Source organism: Danio rerio, chromosome 21, assembly GCF_052040795.2.
Source record: "Danio rerio strain M-AB ecotype USA chromosome 21, GRCz13ab, whole genome shotgun sequence".
Taxonomy (NCBI): Eukaryota; Metazoa; Chordata; class Actinopteri; order Cypriniformes; family Danionidae; genus Danio; species Danio rerio.
Genome location: NC_141041.1, coordinates 4,551,324 through 4,564,576, shown reverse-complemented (window position 1 = coordinate 4,564,576; position 13,253 = coordinate 4,551,324). Strand labels below are relative to the sequence as shown.

At 40.0% G+C, this 13,253-nt stretch overlaps 1 protein-coding gene across 6 annotated transcripts in view; it reads right to left on the bottom strand.

Moving 5' to 3' along the window:
• The window catches only part of setx (senataxin), a 43,415-nt gene that overhangs the window by 16,220 nt on the left and 13,942 nt on the right, over positions 1 to 13,253 (bottom strand). For all 6 annotated transcript variants that reach the window (XM_087300451.1, XM_087300455.1, XM_087300452.1 and 3 more), the window contains exons 3-9: positions 9,268 to 9,478; positions 6,942 to 7,051; positions 6,622 to 6,841; positions 4,285 to 4,395; positions 4,016 to 4,190; positions 3,731 to 3,824; positions 94 to 3,603 (exon numbers count right to left, since the gene is read on the bottom strand). In XM_087300451.1, coding sequence (XP_087156577.1) covers positions 94 to 3,603; positions 3,731 to 3,824; positions 4,016 to 4,190; positions 4,285 to 4,395; positions 6,622 to 6,841; positions 6,942 to 7,051; positions 9,268 to 9,478 — 4,431 coding nt within the window. The remainder of the gene's footprint in view (positions 1 to 93; positions 3,604 to 3,730; positions 3,825 to 4,015; positions 4,191 to 4,284; positions 4,396 to 6,621; positions 6,842 to 6,941; positions 7,052 to 9,267; positions 9,479 to 13,253) is intronic.

Genomic DNA, 13,253 nt, shown 5'->3' with positions numbered 1-13,253 from the left:
AGAACACCAATAAACAAATCATCTATATTTAAAAAATGCAGTCCCAATTATATCAAAAGATTTAGGCATTACTGAAATAAAATGTAGTCCCACCTCTTCGAATGCATTAATTAGCAGCAGCGGGTACAAGGTGTTGAAGTACTCCAGGTAGGAAGAAAAATTTACTGGCACCTCCTTCAGCGGCAGTTGGCACAGATCAAGTGGACTCCCAAATGCTTTATAATTATCAAGCATTCTGTATTCCCATTTAAGGATTGCCTGGGTTAACACCGAAAGGTCAAACTTTGGGCTTTGATCCATTGTGGGCATTGGTTTGTTAACTGGCTTGTTAACTGGAGCCTCTGGTCTTTGGTATACCTTGTATGATGGGGGTTCTGAGGTTGAGCTTATTTTATTACTGGTGACCAACTTGGGGACACTGCCCTGAGGAAGAGTTACTTGTTTTAAGGCAGGTGGCTTTGGTAATTGTGGAGGGGGTAAAGGCTGGAACATTTTGGGGGGTGGCATTTTTGGTGGTGGCATTGCTGGGGGTGGCATTGCTGAAGCCAATCGAGGAATTTTTGCTTTAGCGACATTTGCAGGAGGGGGAGGCTTGGCTTCTTTTTCCATTTCAAGGACAAGTGAGGCACTACGGGAGCTGGGAGTGTATATTTTAGTGGTGGAAGGTTTGGCTTTTTTCTGAGACATGGGTGACATTCCAGGCTTCAAGAACAAATGATCATTTTCCGCATTAGAAGGCGGTACATTTTTGTCTGTGAAGTCAGGTTGACCAGGGGTATCCGACCCACTATCTGTATCGATGTCCATGTCAACAGGATCTCTCTGGGTAAGAAAGAGTTCGTCGTTTTCATCCTCAAATTCCTCCATTTGTGAACAGATTTCCATGTCTGTAGGTTCCATCTGTGTATAGAACATCCATTCATCATCAACATCCTCTTTTGATGCTTGAGCAGCTTTCTCTCCTTCCAAGTTACCTTCAGCAGCCTCACTAGCTTGGAGGAACTTATTCCCTACCCCTTCCCCACTAGAATCGCTACTCCCTAATGCACCTTTTTCATTACCCTGCTGACAATGGGCATCTGGTTGAGGACAGGGCAAGAAGTCACCATCCACATTGTTTGGAATTGTTGGTCTCGATGAGTGCAATTCATCTTGCCGACTGACTGGTTTGGAAGCTGATGTTGTAATGGGTTCGGTTGCTGGCTTCTGATGCTTCTCACGACTTTGCCTGAAAAACTGAATATCTTGAGATCCCATTAGTTTCTTGTTAGCTTTCACCATACGTTTCTGCGGAGAAGTCTTACTGGTTCGAGACGCTCGCCTTCTTTTCTGATGTGGCTCCACCTGCACGTTCTGGCCATGGCACCTGAGTCTGGCGACACAGTCAAGTGAACGCTGAGAAAGATCAAAGGCTTTCCTTTCCTTCTTTTTCAATCCTAAACGCTCTGCCGTTGATTCTGGCTCAGCAATTTTACGCACCTTCTTTGGAGGAACAATGGCAGGGGTGCCACGTGACGTAGATGCAGAAAAATAAGGAGAAGTGATGGAGCTGGAGGATGGAGTGGATGATGATGAGGAGGAGGTGGAGGATACAGCAGATGAGGATGGAGTAGTTGAAGAGGAAGGTTCCTCCATGTCCTCAGATGTTGAGCTACGTTTCCAAGGGTGGCGTCTGATTTTTTGAGCAAGGGCATCAATTAACACTGGCTTTTTAACCTGCAAATGGTCTCTCTTATCAGATGGAGTGGTTTTTGTTACTTTAGTCTTTAGAGGTTTTGGTTTGGCAAATTTATCCCAGCTTTTTGTAGTACTTGATGCTTTGGATGAGAATTCATGCACATCCGAATTCTCTCGTGTCTGCTGTGGTCTGATTTTCTCTTCCACCTGCTTATAGTCTCTTTCCATCTCATCTGCTGGCTTTCTCGGCTGCTGTTGTCTGATCTTCTCTTCTGCCTGCTGACAGGCCCTCTCAATGTCCTCATCTGGTACCAGCTCAGTCTCTGAACTCCATGAGGGAGATGCTTCATTAGGTGTTTCATCCAACTGTGGCTTGAGTATTCGATCTGATTTGAGATTCTTTGTCAAGACTGATCCATCCAAATCTGCATTATCCCAAGCAGATGCCACATATTGCTGAGTCTCAAACTCAAACACTTGTGATTCACTTAGATCATCATAATCACGCCCGGGACTCTCAGGCATGACAGGACTTTTTGGAGATTTGTTTTTTATTGTATATTCTTTGTAACTAGACCTCAAGGGGTCATTTGGCCTTATATCATTTTCAGAATCTTCATCATCAGAGATAACTATGGTAGTGGACTCTGTGTTCTGCTTGGAAATAACCGAAGACGCAGTTGCTCTGGAGTCAACGTCAGAGTCACTAGATTCAAGCTTGTGGATTGCAGATTTTATCAGACGAGTTCGAGTGATATGAAGGGGTTCATCATCATCATCATCCTCCTCCTCCTCCTCCTCATTTTTTAAAGCCCCAAAACCTGGTCTCTTTTTAGCTGACACGTCAGACTTCTTCCTTGCAATTGCTTCGATCTTTGACAAACTCTGATCATCATTTAATCTTAAACGAATTGCCTGCAGTTTACCCAGATCTGGTTTTATATTGGTCAACTCAACAGCAGGCCTCAGCTCTGAAATTAACACTGGGTCAGAAGGTTCCTTTTTACCCTTGAAGACATCCTCAGGCCCACATGAGAATTCCTCATTGGAGAAAGATTTTTTTCCATAATTCCAAAGAGGCTCCTCTTTGATAAACGCAGCTCTGCTGGGACCTGCCTCCGGGTCCTCTTGTTGTTGGCAGGTTGATACTGAATTTCTGGAAACAACAGTATTTGTAGCTGCCTCAACAGATGGTGCGGATCGGGGTGGAACAGCAGGTCTTTCAGCCATCAGCTGCACAATTTTCCTCAAACACTGCTGAAGCTTTGCAGAATTTGAAAAAGTTAGACTCCACCTTTTGTTGGTATCACCACGCAGCTGCTTGTTAAGCAAATTCAAAAACATGGCCGCATCTGGGTCAGATCTTCTTTTCCCTTCCTTAAGCAGCTGCCGAATAAGCGTCAAACAGCCTTTAATTATTGCTCCATTCCCACATTCTGATGTAGGTCTTCCTACAATGCCAAGACTGTAAGATGTTGAACTGACACTGTGAATCCCACCCATCCTGTCTGGGGGTCCATAAGGTTCATCACATAAGACGACGCACATGACAATCACCTCAACCCACTTGGGGGGACAGCGAGAAAGTATTCCCATTTGTCCTTCGGTATAGTGTAGCTCAACGATTTGAATAAAGATACGAGCAAAGAGCTCAGTCACTTTATCACACACGCTTGCTTGTCCAGTCAGCATGTACCGATTATCTCGGATCTTATCACAAAGATAGTGGATGATTTCACTAATATAGGAAGCATTGTGCTCTTGAAGTTCCATTATGGAACGAACAAATGGGATGAACCACAGAAAAGTGCATCCATATACACGCATGCTCTGGCCCATCTCTGAATTAAGCACGCTGACCAGTGATTGCATATCGTCATAAATCACATAGTTGCTGCCAACACCACTGTTGGATGAGCCAGGTGCCTACAAGACGAAGATTAGGAGAATATTCAGCTTTATTCCTAATATGCATTAAAGCAATGCAGTCAATGTTTACTGCATAAAAGCAAATACACTGTGGTGCAGTACAATATTTAGGAAGAAATCTTACATGGCCTTGTTTTTTCGAGGCATAACAGTCATACACCATCTGACTGCAAGTCACGACATTGTCGTCATATTCTGGCTCTACTTTAACCATCCTCCTGTTAAATTAAAAAAAGGATTTAGTAACCCCACAATAATAAAGCACACAATGCCAACAAAACTTTACCCAGACATGATATTCCAAAACAGATGAATAATGACAGGACAATTGCATTATATATGGTTTCCATGCAATGAACGCATTTCAGAATGCCATGAATTTCCTTTAATAAATGCACAACTTGCTTACCCCATTGTCTTTTGCTGGATGCTTCTTAATTCACACACATAGCTGGCTGCTCCGGTGATGGTCTGGAAAGCCATATTAGGGTCAACCTGAGCCCAAATCTTAGAACCAAGACGGTCTAAAATGACCATGAAACAGTGGAGGGCTGGCCAGAAAGGGTCAGAAGCCGGGTTATCCTCTAAAAAAAAAACAAAAATATAATGAAATAATTAATATTAGCAACATTTTAACATCTCATTATATTAGAATCATAGGTGTACATTGTTACATACCCCTTTTCAATGCATCCATTGTATTGAGTATGCAAAGCGGGATATTAAACTGTCCCACGAAGAGAGAGTCCATTGCCTCAGCGCTGAGCTGTGTTAGTAACATACAGATGCCTAAAGGAGACAAAACAGCATGTAATTGTAATGTGTATTTATATAGCACATTTATCAAGTACGGCCATACACCCAAAGTGCTTCACAATCATGAGAGGGGTCTCCACACCACCACCAGTGTGCAGCATCCACTTGGATGATACAACGGCAGCCACAGGACAATGGCGCCAGTGTGCTCACCACACACCAGCTATTGGTGGAGTGAAGAAACAGTAGTAGAGCCAATTCAGTGGATGGGGAGGATTGGGAGGCCATGATGGTTAAGGGCTGCGAGAGAACTTGGCAGGACACCAGGGTTACACCCCTACTCTTTTCGAGAAGTGTCATGGGATTTTTAAATGACCCCAGAGAGTCAGGACCTGGGTTTATAGTCTCATCCAAAAGACGGCACCCATTGATAGTATAGTGTCCCCTTCACTTTTACTGGGCCATTAGGACTCAAACAGACCACAAGGTGAGCGCCCCCTGCTGATCTCTTTAACACCACCCTAGTTTTTCAATGTGGTCTCCTATCCAGGTTATAACCAGGCTCACCCCTGCTTAGCTTCAGTGAGTAACCAGTCTTGGGCTGCAGGGTGACATGGCTGTGGTGTTTTAGTGATAAAAAGTTAAGACAGCAGATAATTATTGTGTGTCAGTAGTTTTAGTTGTTTAAAAATAGTTTTATAGTATTTATTATAAAATATTTTTTATAGTATTTATTATTTAAATAGCTGGTGGGTCAAAATTGATCCGAAGCACAACCAATGTGCACCAAATGTGATCAGATTTTTCCCCAGAATGTTATGGTCATTTTAGGGAAGTCACCAAATTTAATAATAATAATATAAAATAATAATAAAATTAATAATAATAATAAACATTGTTCAGGGCTTTATTTCTGTTGTTAAACGGGAACAACAGGGGGGTTCAATTTGAAACATTACTTTGGCTGGGTGACAGTCAAAGGGCCCTATCATACACCCGGCGCAGTGTGGCGCAAGGCGCGGCGCAATTAGTCTTTTGGTAGTTTCAGCTTGGCGCAAGAGTCGTTTTGAGGCATTGCGCTACGCTGTTTAAATAGCAAATGCATTAGCGCTCATTTGTGCACTCATAGGCGTTCTGGTCTAAAAAGGGAGGCGTTCTGAGGCGGACTGCTGGCGCGTTGCTATTTTGAGAAACTATAATTGATTTTTCATTAGACCAAAACAAACCAGGTCTAAACTCCAGCGCAGAGTTGCACCCTCGCTTACACACTGCTTAATACGCACAAGAGAGCAATAGGCAAATATCTTTACATATGAAAAAATTTAAATATTAAGGATATAATAAGAATAGATATAGGACATAAATATGAAAAACACTGCTTTTATGTCTTCATCTCGGGAGGCTTTTTTAGTTCATTCATAACAATTTGCTTTTGTATAATGTTATTATTATTAGCAGTATTATTTATTATATCCATATTTATTTTATTAAAAACAAGCTTAGATTTGTCCACCTGTCAGGTTTTAGACCATATGGGGCACAGCATGTGTTTTAGGATATACCTCAGGTTTTTGAACACTCTTCGTTATTATTGTTCATTTATTCGTTTGCTGGAAATTAGAACTGAATTTAGAAATAGTTTTGAAACAAATCTTTGCGCTTAACAAACAAAAGTTTTATTTATAGACTTATTGATGTCTGTGCGTAAAGGTTTCCCTATCCAAGAGCGAATGTGAAAGTAGATCCATTATCTCTCATTCTCACGCAGTAGATGCTCCGTTTAACTGTTTTCTGTAAAAAATAAAAATAAAAAGTTAACTGTTTGCCAGTGAAATGCTAATTTTTTCCACTTAGACTTACTTTGCGTCCTGTAAATAGCGAATGCACTCTTGGCGCGACACAGCTGGCTCTTAAAGGGAATGGGAGACGAGACTCTAATTAGTTTATTCTCAAAACACACTTATAACTCATTACGAAAATAAACTCAACCCTTTTAGACCATGCGCCACGGCGCAAAGCAGATTTTCCCGTCCTTAAAGTAGCAAAAACGCGTTCTGACACGCCCTGAAAGCGTTTGCACCCTGCGTTTTGCGCTCTGCGCATGGACCGTCAAAATAGAGCCCAAAGTGTCATAATAAAAAAAAGGGGGAACAGAAACTTAAATGCAGTGTATCTGTTCAGAGTTTAGTAACAGAAGGAAGTGATCAATGGAAAGACCATTAAGAAAAGAGGATCTGGAGAAAACTGTAATAAACAGACCTAGCCAGTAGTTCTTCTTGTTCTTTGCATCATAGAGGTGAGAGGGCAGCATGGGCACTTTTCCGCTTGCATAACACCCAGGATCCAAATCTGGTAAATCTAAAGATATTCCAAGCTCGATTATTTGAAACATGCAAGCGAAGATCTCCCGAAGGTCATAATAGGCATCCCGGTCCACACTCTTCAAGGTTTTTGCTAGATCAATTGCCCAGCGACGCACCTGGATAGGAAAGAGAACCACATAGTAAAAAAATGTAAATAATAATTTAAGACACAAGAGGCTGTTTATCATAAAATATGTGGTTTTGTTGCCGAGTTACCTTTTCATCGGGATGAACGAGAAGCAGATATGTTCCCTGATACTTCTCAGACCAACTCAAAGTTTGCTGCCAATCCTGCAACTTGTACAAGACCCTAACCACCATATCAGCTGTGGAGAATAAATATTTATATTATATAGTTACTTAAATGTAGGAATGCTGCTGAGAAGGCATTTAAAACCCATGACAACATTGGTAATAAATATTTAATATACAGTTAATTAATGATTTCTTGTTAAACAAGCATTACACAAACGTATGGATTACCATACAGATAATAGGGCATAGAAAAATCATTCAATTTATTCATTCATTCCTTTTCTTTCGGCTTAGTCTCTTTATTCATCAGGGGTCACCACAGTGGAATGAACCGCCATATTATCCTGCACATTTCACACAGCGGATGCCATTTCAGCTGCAACCCAGTACTGGAAAACATCCATACACATTTACAGATAGTTCAACCAATTAACTTATACCACATGTCTTTGGGCTTTGGGGGAAACTGGAGCACCCAGAAGAAACCCACGCCAACACAGGGAGAACATGCAAACTCCACACAGAAATGCCAACTGACCTAGCCGGGGCTCAAACCAGCGACCATCTTGCTGTGAGGCGACAGTGCCAACCACTGAGCCACCATGTCACCTTCAATTTATTTAGTTAATGATAATTATTTTCAATAAGAATACATTTAATAATATAAAAATATACAATCTATTAAATATAATTGTCAGTTTCTCTTTCAAAAAAAAAAAAAAAAAAAAAAAAAAAGTGTATATAAGGGGCCGAACACGTTTCATGGGTTCAGAGATGCCTCTTTTGAATGGTTTACTAACGGCCGCGAGTGTTTTAAAAGCTGCTTATGCACCCCGTGCCTCGTATTTTAACCGCCTGCTGCTGCTTACCTAAACTTATACTATATACTTCCATACTATATAGTATGCTAAAATCAGTATGTGAGCCGAGTAGTATGTTAGAATTCATAGAATTCGAAAAACATTATGCGAGAAGTACCCGGATGACCAACTACTTTCAGCGAGATTCTGGAATGCACATCCCATGCATGCTGCGCTATCCCATGATGCCCCGCGAGCAAATTCATGAATGTGAGTGAAGCGATGCAAAATTACGCAGGTACGTCACGTGACTATGTCAAAATGGTGGATGTAGTACGTCCGAATTCCATTCATACTGTATAGAACGTACTTTTCTAACTGCCGAGTAGCAAGTTTAAATTAAATGCAGTATCTACTGAGTAGTAGGCGGTTTTGAACGCAGCCATTGGCTTTGAAAACTAGTGTACTTTTAAACAACACATTCTATAATCCAACATTTGTGTTAAATCATTCGTGTTCAGTTCTAGAGCAGTGAGCCAATAAGAAAAAGCACAAAGGCGGGAAAAGCATTGCAGGCTTTTTCACTTCAGCAAGTTCACATAACTGATTTAATCTGTTAGAGCGCTGCGTTTGGCGTTTTCAGGTGCAAAAGATGCATTCTGCATAAATGTCTCCTAAATCCGCACACACGGTGAGGATTTTGCAATGAAAACAATGAAAATGTATGCACTACAGTGAACTCCAACCGAACTCTCGTCTCCTCCACCAGCTGTGGGAAAAACCATTAGAACAACACAGATCACTGTGCCTGTTCATGCCAGAGTCCCACAGAGAAAGTGATTGACAGGTAGTAATTTGTGTGTAACTTTGCTTTACCCATAACCAAACCATAAATGAATAAAGACCATGTGGGTCAGGTAGTGAAAACGGTAGGCTACAATTAATTAATTCGATATGATTTAATTGATATTTAACAACCACCCCCACCCCCCGCCTATGACGACGATGGCATGGTCCATCGCAATGTTTCACATTAGACATCGTGTGATGCCAAATTGGCCAACAATCACCCAACCGTAATTCGAATGTTTGGAAATAAAACTAAAGAGATAGTTGTTTTTTAATTTTATTGGCGATTTCTAATATGAAATTTAATAGTAAGCTTGGCAAACAGTTTTAGAGAATTTGATGTTTTCCCATTCAACAGAATGCCTGAGCATATGGACCAGGATGCGCTACAAAGACGGTCGCAGAGTGAACAGACCTGCCTTGAAGGGACTTTGTTATAAAATAGCCTTATCACAAAGGTGATCATCTGCATCAGATGTTTAAATTACCCCGTTTCTAACATGTACAGAATCTATCTTCATCTTCTGCATAGTATCCATATTTACATTACAGCTTTTTTAAATCATTCTACAGTTTTAAAACCACCTCACGACAAACATAAAAAAAAAAACGACATTGGTTATGAAAACTGGACTTACACAGCTCTCGGCAGCACAGCAGGTATGGATATCTCAAAATTTCACACAGTGGGATGAAGATACGGTCATGGATATCTGAAGGAGAGAACTTTAACACCGGCTGCTCATGATCGCCTTCAATGATATAGATTTCATCTTCATCTCCCAGCTCCTGATCCAAAACGGACCCCAACACACGCAGGAGTCGAGCAATCTCCATTTCCCACAAACACTGCAAAAAATAAATAAAAAGGATTTAGCATTTGTGGATGTGCAAGCTCAGGTAGGACATAAGCTGATCTCATAAAATTTATTTTACCCAATGAAAGTTGCACTTAAAAGATAATAATAATAATAATAATTATTATTATTATTATTTTTAAAACTGCATAAAATGCAAATGCACAATTTAAGACTTCTATGACACAAGCACATCCTTCACATCCAACCCAGATTATTCATCTATTCAAACTCTACTGAATATCTAAAAAGACTAATACACATGACATGTCACTCATAGTTTTGAACGTGGAAAAGTGTAATGGTCAATAGACAAATTACAAACGAAAGTCAAATGGGTTCCCGGTTGCAAAAAGAGACCGGTTGCAATAGCACACATGTCGTGTTTTGCGGTAGGATGCCAAAACCAAGTCCAAAAAGAGAAAACTTTTACAATACACCACACTGTTTTTGGTACCAACCGCAGACGTCTTTGGCTAAAAGGGAGCTGAATGAAGTGAGGATCCTCAAATGCTCGACTCTTCAGTTCTCAATTCATATCAGGCAAGTTCACGCTATGCTGAATTATACACATTGTTGTTGATGATGATGATGATTACCCAGGCCTTGTGTAGTCCCGTCTTTTTTCCTTGTCATAGGCTAAGCAGAACCTCGGTTTTTAGCACTACAAAGTTTTGAATCTGGTAATCATGGAGCATTATTTCTTGCCCATGACCAAACAGAACAACATTGTTGGCATCCAAAGACTTGTTGGTCTTTAACTTCTCTCTTGTTAAATCAGTTTCAATGAAATAGTTGTATATTTGGGGCTGGGTGCTTGGTCATTTCGTCTTATCCAATATTCATTGGGAGGGTGCCATTTATCGCAAATGGACCTGTCAGACGAACACCGCTCACTATAACGTTAATTCTGCTGAATCACTGTGCTCATCACTGGGTGACAATCCAATCAAATAAAAATAATAATATGCTGAAAGCATTATGTAAATAATATATACATATGTAAATATAACTTATTTCTAAGACAACATTATACTCTGTACCGCATCGGATATCATTCCCTCGCTGTAAATGCTAGCGCTCCAGTTTTTTTTCTGCAACAATCGCTGCAATCAGATTCTGAATGTTTACAAACATATTAATTCATCTAGAAGGCAAATTAAGCCCACCTACTAGTACAAGCCATCAGCAATCACTATAGACTGAGGATTCTTTGGAGAAAAGCTTGAACCAGACGTGTGCATTTACAAAAGTTTGGTGGTCAACAAACCCAATGGAATCTCAGCGAATATCAAACACACCTGAACCAATTAATTAGGACCTGAATACCACGTGATAATTACAGGCAGGTGTGTTTGATATGGGCTGCAACTGAAATCTGCAGGAAGGTTGCTCTCCAGGAACAGGGTTGGCCACCCCTGTTCTAAGTGAACCAAGTATACTTGAAAACAAGTTTTTTTTTTTTGGTTTTGTAATCGGTTTGAAATTAACATGAGGTACAGTCCATTCTGTCAAACGCACATCACATGGCAGAAACTACTCCAACAACCACAAACCTGTAAACAGAATCTTTGTCATTTCTGGAGAAGAGTCATTATCAAGACCAAGTTTTAAATTATTTCAGAAGAGCAGACCGATCGGATGAGGTTGGTGTCGTGATCTTGTTCCTTTCGAGTGTGCATGCACATTAGCTTTTGCATGTTGGGGGGGGGGGGGGGGGGGGGTGACTTTGCTTCATTTTATTTGTGATTCCAAATATGTAATGTAATTGTAAGCTTGGCAAACAGTCTTTAGAAAATTTGATGTTTCCCGAATCAGACAAAATGCTCAATGATACTGCCTGAGAGGAGTTTCAAAGATGGCCGTCGAGTAAAATGACTTGCCCTAAAAGCAACTTGGACATCTATCATGGTTGTGGATGCAAATAATGAACAGTTGAATTGGTGAGTCTACAAATACTACAATGAATCCATTCATTCTTAAAAAATATTTCCTCCCTGAACAAACATTGATCTGAAACCCACGCCGACACGGGAAGAACATGCAAACTCCACACTAAAATGTCAATTGACCCAGCCGAGACTCGAACCGGTGACCTTCTTGCTGTAATGCTACAGTGCTAACCATTGAGCCTATTAAAAAATAAAATAATAATTTTCAAACTTATCTCTTGCTACACAAATCATGTTACATGAGAAAATTGGGCTTTGTGGAGGAATTAAATGTACCTTTTTATTCACACACACACACACACACACACACACACACACACACACACACACACACACACACACCTTTATCAAATGAAATGTGTAGTTAACTCAATTTACTGAAAGTTAATTCTACTCATTTGAAAAGAGTTTTGAACTCAGCGTTGAAGGTACTGGGTTAATTAAATTATTAATTAAACATTACCTAAACTTAAATGGAGTAAGTTCACAGTACTCGTAAATTAGTTTAGCGCAAATGGTTTATAGCAATCGGTTTCCTCAAACGGTTCGAGTTGCCTTAACTTATTGGATGGATGGATATATAGAGATATAATATTTATATTAATGTTTTTTTCCATAAATGACTGTAGGCCAAAATCAAAAATCAAATTAGAATTTTGATTAATTGTACAGCACTACTAGAAGTGCATTTCAACCTTACACATGTAGGTCATGCAGGATTTTGACATTGTAAATTATCTAAAAAAACACAAAGCAAGGCCTCAGATAACCACTGATCACAGGCTCCTTTCTCAACATTAAGAAAGCAGATATCTAATACTTTTTAATCAGTCTTCAGTCACATGTCTCCAGTTAAATCTGCAACTGTGGTGAGAAACAACCTGCGAATAACGCTTCTTTCTGTACTCAAGGTTGGTAGACCACATAAAATATGTTTCCAATTAAAAATGATTTGTGCACTTCTCAGAACGAAGCCGGTGATACTGAAATTGTTCATCTGCAAACACCAAAGTGTTACGGATGTGACAATTTCAGTAAAAACTCAAAACATAAATTCACAGAGAAAGTACATGTTAACATTATATTAAAACATCTACTTAAAGTTAAGAGACCAGAAAAATTAAGTAGAAAATATATCAATCCATAAACATTTAGATTTTAAATGAGAGAGAAAAAAACATGCCTTATGGATGATCAAAATAATAATAATTCCTTATATTTATACAGCACTTTTCTGTACACTCAAACTGCTTTACACATTTGGGGGGGCTCCTCATCCACCACCACTGTGTCACATCCACTTGGATGATTTTGCGCTTGCAGCCATATTGCGCCAAGCTGCACACCATACACCAGCTGATTGGCGGAGAGGACACAGAGTGCTTCCTGGCAAATTTGGCCAGGATGCCAGGGTTAAACCCCTACTCTTTTTATTTTTTTTTTTTTTTGGAGGACATCCCGGGATTTTTAACGACCACAGAGAGTCAAGACCTCAGTGAAAAGTCTCATTCAAAAGACAACACTCACTGAGCAGTATAGAGTCCCCATCAATATACTGGGGCGTTAGGACCCACACAGACCGCAGGTTAAGCGCCCCATGCTAGCCTCACTAACAACACTTCCGACAGCAACCTAGCTTTCCCAAGCAGTCTCTCATTAAGATACTGTTGGAAAAAAAGTTATTTATTTTTTTTGTGTCTATTTTTTTTTATAAGAAAAATGTTTAGACATACAATAGAAAAAGGTTGATTAATCTGTTACTTAATTGATTAAATGGCTTGACTTGGTTAATTAAATCTGCATACTTTAAGGAAC